Raw genomic sequence first — 5,743 nt, 5'->3', positions numbered from 1 at the left:
TCAAATGCATCCTCCGAAGAATGCAGCCCCTGAATTGAGACACAGCCAAAGAGTAGCAAAAATACCCCTATAAAAAAAATATATTTATATACTTCACAAAATCATAAAGTATGTCTTACTTTTATTGTTTTGTGGTCAAAAGTTATATTCCAGCTCGAAAAAACGCTGCTAATGTCTCCTCTTAATGAATGAAATGAAATGAATCACGAAAATCCTGGTTGTTTATATTAGGAAGAGGGGTTTCTAGAGTGGAGGCAGCGCTCTTCAAGCGATATAATATCTTTGGGGTTACTTCCTTCTGGGTCGTCATTGGTATTTCTAAGGCGCTGCCCCTCGATTCTCTTGACTCTGACTAGTTCGTAGAGGTGTCGATCAAAAAAATCGACCAATGGGTTGCCGAGATTTTTCCCCGCGTAAATGCACAATGAGTTTCACCGGTACTTCACATTTACGCATGAATGCACGGGGCGCACACAGACCGATACCGCTGACCAGTTTTTACTTGCATTCTTCGTCATTTCGGAAGAGGTAACTGCAATGGCAAGCAGAAAGAAGGCTGAAAAAGTGGTTTCAAGAGAGGAGGTTCTGCCTGTGTTTGGACTAGAAAGCGAGGCTGACGTTTACCCGGAAGACTCATCGAGCGATGACGAGGATTTGTGGGCGCGACTGAACAATTGCAGCTCGAGTGACTCTGATTCGGATTATATTCCTCGTATTCCAATAGAGTGGTATGTAATCTCTCTGTTTTATTATGAATTACTTATTGAAGTTGCAATTTCTGTTGCAATACGAACTGATTCAAACTGTTATTTTACCAATATCGTTACTTGTCGGTTTGAATCTACATTTTACAAAACGTTACGACAAGTAAATCTATTTATTTTTCCTCAGGTCCCACAGCAGTGATAGTGATGTTGATGGTGATGAGTGTACATCTCTTGAGCCTGCTGGCCCATCCACATCTTCTCATCACGGATCTGCTCCAACTTCGCTTCATTCCCCACTCCAAACACATGGGTGAGTGCGTGTATGTGTGTTTGTACTCTGCCCCCAACCTACACAACTACAGTAGGTGGTCCCCACCACCACCAACAACAACAACACCACCACCCCCACCTACCTCAGACAAAGGGGTTAGAAAACTGTTTGCCTGATATTGCTCTTTCCTTTAGGCCTGTGAGTGAAACATCAACATCATCAATTGTGTTTAGTAAATGCACACACAAAGAGAATTTGTTTACTTTACCAACAGGGCTTGTTTACCCTATAGACTTCAAACTTTAGACTGCTTCTTTAATGACCCCAATTTGGGAGCTTATTTTGTTGCAGTAGCAATTAAACATACAGGTAAAACAGAATGTACCAGTAATTGTTTAAAAGAGTAACAAAAAATATAAACAGGAATAATAATGAAAATATAACTAAGTAAAGCTAAATATATAGTTATATAATATGTATTATAATGTGTAATGCATATTATATAATATAATAAACAGTACAATATAACTAAGTATATAAACAGTATTTACAGTAAAACAGTTTCAGATGCTAAATAAATGTAAACTGTAGACCGTATGTGCAATATTGCAGTTGTGTAGATAAGTCTACTCATCCCCTTCTTGTAAACAGCATTGATGTTAATTTTCCAGTTCAGCCTGTTGTGGAGGTACACTCCAAGGTATTTGTAATCCTCCACCACTGTGACGTTCTGGTTGTGTGGTTGTCCTGTTCCTTCTGAAATCAATAACCATCTCCTTGGTCTTGGCCACGTTAAGCAGCAGGTGATTTCTACCAGACCATTCCACAAAATCGTCCACCACTGCTCTGTATTCCTCCTCTCATCCATCCTTTATGCACCCCACCACTGCTGTTTTGTACTTGTCTGTTTTGAGTTCTAATTCTAATAATAATAATAATGATTTTGAATCTGTATTTCTTTATTCATTCCACAGTGATGATCGTGATGATGACGCGCATGAGCCAGCTTCTGCTCTGTTGTCTGTCACTCCAGTAACCAGTTGCAGCGCATCTGCTCCAGTATCTGTCCCTCCCCCTCAGCAACAGCCTGCAACAGCTACCCGCACCTCTCAGATAAAGAGACAGCGTGCTTCTGCTCCACCACCATCTTCTGAATCGGACTCAGACTCACCTCTAAGAGAAACACAGCCCAAGAAAAAGGCCAAGCATAGTCGACGTGGCTCTAACTCTACTGCATCAGTGAAAGAGGTAGAGGAGGAAGAAAGGTGGCACAATAAAGAGGAGATGGACCCAAGGCCAAACCTGGTGAAATTCATGCCAGCCAGGCCCCCGGGCCCAACGTTTGATACCACGGCATCATGGTCTCCCCTTTCACTTTTCAGACTCTTTTTTAGTGACTCTACAGTACGCACTATCATCAACAACACAAATGCCAATGCTGCTAAGAGACTGCAGGCTGGACTGAAGTTCAGATGGACAGCTCTGACACAAAGTGACTTTTGGATTTTCATGTCTATCATAGTTTTCACAGGCCTTGTATCTGTACACCAGCGATCAGACTACTGGAGAAAGGAATGGCCATATGGGTTTCCCTTCCCCAGAAACAGAATGACACGAGAACGTTTTGAGGCAATCTTGTACTCGCTGCACCTCAGCAATCCGATAGAGGATGAGGAAAATGACAGAAAGAGGAACACTTCTGAATATGATAGACTGTTCAAGATCAAGCCTCTTTACACAGAGATAGTGTCTGCCTGTCAGGCTCATTTTCAGCCATACCAGAACATTTGTATTGATGAGAGGATGGTGGCGACCAAGGCCCGCATCAGCATGAAGCAGTACATGAAGGCGAAGCCCACAAAGTGGGGTTATAAAGTATTTGTTCTTGCTGATGCCCAAACGGCATACACATTCAATTTTTTTGTCTACCAGGGGAAGAACGATTCCACCACAGCGCACAATCTGACCTTCTCATCTGTATGGGACCTGCTGCCATTTGAAACACTTGGTCGGGGCTACAACCTCTATGTAGATAATTACTACACCAGCACTGCCCTATTTGAAGAATTGTATAAGAAAAACATTCGCTGTTGTGGGACCATCAGAACAAATCGGGCTGGCTATCCAAAGACGGAGGTAAATAACCTGTCCAAAAAGGCTGAGAGGGGAGACATGCGGTGGATCAGAAGAGGCAAACTTCTGTTTGTAAAGTGGAAGGACACCCGTGAGGTGAACATGTGCTCGACCGTCCATGAAGCCTTTACTGGACAAACTGTGACAAGGAGGGTGAAAGAGGACGGTGTGTGGAGCATAAAGACTGTGCCTGTGCCCAGTGCTGTAGTGGACTACAACCGTTTCATGGGCGGTGTGGATTTGTCAGACGCACTGATAAAGTATTACAGCGTCCACCACAAGACAACAGAATGGTACAAGACATTTTTTTACCATTTCATTGATGTTGCAGTGGTGAACAGCTTCCTCCTCCACAAGGAGCTCTGCAAAAAAAGGAAATGGAATCCACGCACCCAGAAGATCTTCAGGGAAAGTCTAGCAAAAGAAATGCTGGGCTTTGGTGTAGGCTCAGCACCACCACAACCACCACCCGTCACCTGCATGCCAATGTTTTTTGGGCCCCAGGATATTGACGGTGACGACAAGAGGAAGTATTGCCAGAGGTGCCATGATGCTGGGCAAAGACGTGTCAAGACGCGTGTCTACTGCAGGAAGTGCCATGTCCCTCTATGCTTTGTCAAAGACAAAAATTGTTTTCTGAAGTGGCACGATGCCAGACGTTAGTGTGACTGATGACTGAGCAATGCCCCACAACATTTTGTTGGGTAAAGCCAAACCCAAATGTGTTTTTTTTTAGGCGGTGTTAAAAATGTAATTTTCTACTGTGTTCCACATGGATTCACTGTTCCATGTAGGTCTTAGCTTTCTTTTGAGACCAAGATCATTCATACATACGACATGTGTGTGTGTGTGTGTGTGTGTGTGTGTGTGTGTGTGTACACACACGCTAGCATTCTTCAATTTTTCTGTGTGATATTGAGGATGTTAGCATATTTTATATTTCACAGATGTGTGTATTTCTCATTTTTTCGCCATGTGGCATGAGAGTATATGAAAATGTCAATAGCATTAGTGTCACGGTCAATGCGTGACAGTTGGCAGAAGTAGTACAGGCATGCTGCATGCTTATTGGCTCACTGAACTGATGAGATTTACTCCTTAGGTGTCTAAATTTGGTATTAAACAACAAGGAGTTTTTTGATTGTATTAAAGCAATTTGGTCGCTGCCATAAAAGTACTGAAGTTCAGTACCCCGCCCTAATGATCACTGAAAATGTCCTGAAAAAGGATCACTACAAAAGAGTTGGAATTCTGTCAAATGAAAACATTCTGTTTTATTTATGTTTTACACAGCATCCCAACATGGGTTTGTAAGAGAGGAACCTTCTCAGTTTTCTAAGATATACAGAAGATAACATCAGTGCTCTGAGGTTTGGCATTGGGGGAAGTAGATGTTTAATTTTCAGTGTATTTTGCTTATACATTCCTGTATATCTTGTGTATCCAGATTTGTCAAATCTGTCATGATCAATAAACCTGTCAATGTAAAAAAAAAATAAAAACAGATCTGTAAGGACTGACGATCCAGTCTGCTCATGAGAAGTGAGTCTTCACAATGTGACTGAAATAACATTGTTTTCTCACTGTGAGACCATACATAAACACAGGTCTGGGAAGCTGGCCTAGACTTGACAACTGTGTGTTTGTTATCCACAATCATGTGTGTCATTAATTTCATTTGGTGCATTAGTCTGCATTCTTTCTGTCCATTGTGCAGTCACCTGTTTATGTCTTGACTGCAGGCATACAGGGTCATTGACGGTTATATAAACTGACTTCAGTTCAGCTCTAATGGCCTATCAGTGGCTGACTGCTGTTAGAATAGCCTTCATATTAACTAGTAAATATTAGAAATTGCTTCCACTGAGAAAATGTGTATATGCTAAATTAGTGAGGTGTTACAGTTGTATAACTTTTGAATCCCTGCTAGGATTTGATATGTTCTCTCGTGACAGTTTAAGAAATTTTCTTATTTGATCAGTCCATATCAGAGCATATATAGTTTAAATAAAATTTGTCCTAGTGTCGACCCTTGGACTCCACAATTTACTAAGTGGTGACGGAAGACATGGTAACAAATACAAATGAGAAATAATGATTTTGTCAACAACAGAACCACTTCAGAGCCAGATATACCAACCCAATGCTGCAGCCTCTCTGTTCAAATTTTGTGGTCAACCATCTCAAAAACACTGCACTGAAGCATTAGTTTTTTTCAAAGCTTCAAGGAGTTGTATGGAGACCGTCTTTGCAAGGAAATTTAGGGGGCATTATATCAACAGAGCTTGAAGAGCGTTTGAGGTGTTTCATAGTTGTCAAAAGCTCATTTAAGTAGACTGGCAGAAAACTTGATAGTATGATTGGGGCAGGGATCAATGTTTGATTGTGTCTGACTTTTTCATTAAAAAAGTTAAAAAAAAAATTAAGACATTCCCCACTAGATTACTTACTCTGAAATGTACAGGATTTAAAATCCTCTTTGCAGTTCAGTGATGGTTTGGGTTAAGTGGAGGCAACTGTCACACCCAGATGGAGAGGTGAGTGTTGACATGCAGGAGACAGACAATGTCTTGGGAAACAGAGAAAATGGCAACAGCAGTAAAGGTGTAGTGTGTGTTGGAGAACAGCTACT

The 5,743-nt window shown here is 41.5% G+C and overlaps 1 protein-coding gene across 1 annotated transcript; it reads left to right on the top strand.

Moving 5' to 3' along the window:
- The first annotated feature begins 537 nt into the window (after positions 1 to 537).
- Positions 538 to 4,649, top strand: LOC139339449 (piggyBac transposable element-derived protein 4-like). The gene is made up of 3 exons (XM_070975072.1): positions 538 to 728; positions 892 to 1,017; positions 1,953 to 4,649. The coding sequence occupies exons 1-3, from the start codon at positions 538 to 540 to the stop codon at positions 3,772 to 3,774; spliced, it is 2,139 nt and encodes a 712-aa protein (XP_070831173.1). The 3' UTR covers positions 3,775 to 4,649.
- The last annotated feature ends 1,094 nt before the right edge of the window (positions 4,650 to 5,743 follow it).

The sequence above is a fragment of the Chaetodon trifascialis genome, chromosome 11 (assembly GCF_039877785.1).
Source record: "Chaetodon trifascialis isolate fChaTrf1 chromosome 11, fChaTrf1.hap1, whole genome shotgun sequence".
Lineage (NCBI taxonomy): Eukaryota > Metazoa > Chordata > Actinopteri > Chaetodontiformes > Chaetodontidae > Chaetodon > Chaetodon trifascialis.
This window is presented reverse-complemented; position numbering and strand designations above follow the sequence as displayed.

Excerpts from the sequence above, each read along its gene's own strand:
- LOC139339449 (XM_070975072.1), top strand. The coding sequence starts at position 538 with ATGGCAAGCAGAAAGAAGGCTGAAAAAGTGGTTTCAAGAGAGGAGGTT. Across the intron at positions 729-891 it reads CCTCGTATTCCAATAGAGTG|GTCCCACAGCAGTGATAGTG; the intron begins GTATGTAATCTC and ends ATTTTTCCTCAG. Across the intron at positions 1,018-1,952 it reads TCCCCACTCCAAACACATGG|TGATGATCGTGATGATGACG; the intron begins GTGAGTGCGTGT and ends TTCATTCCACAG.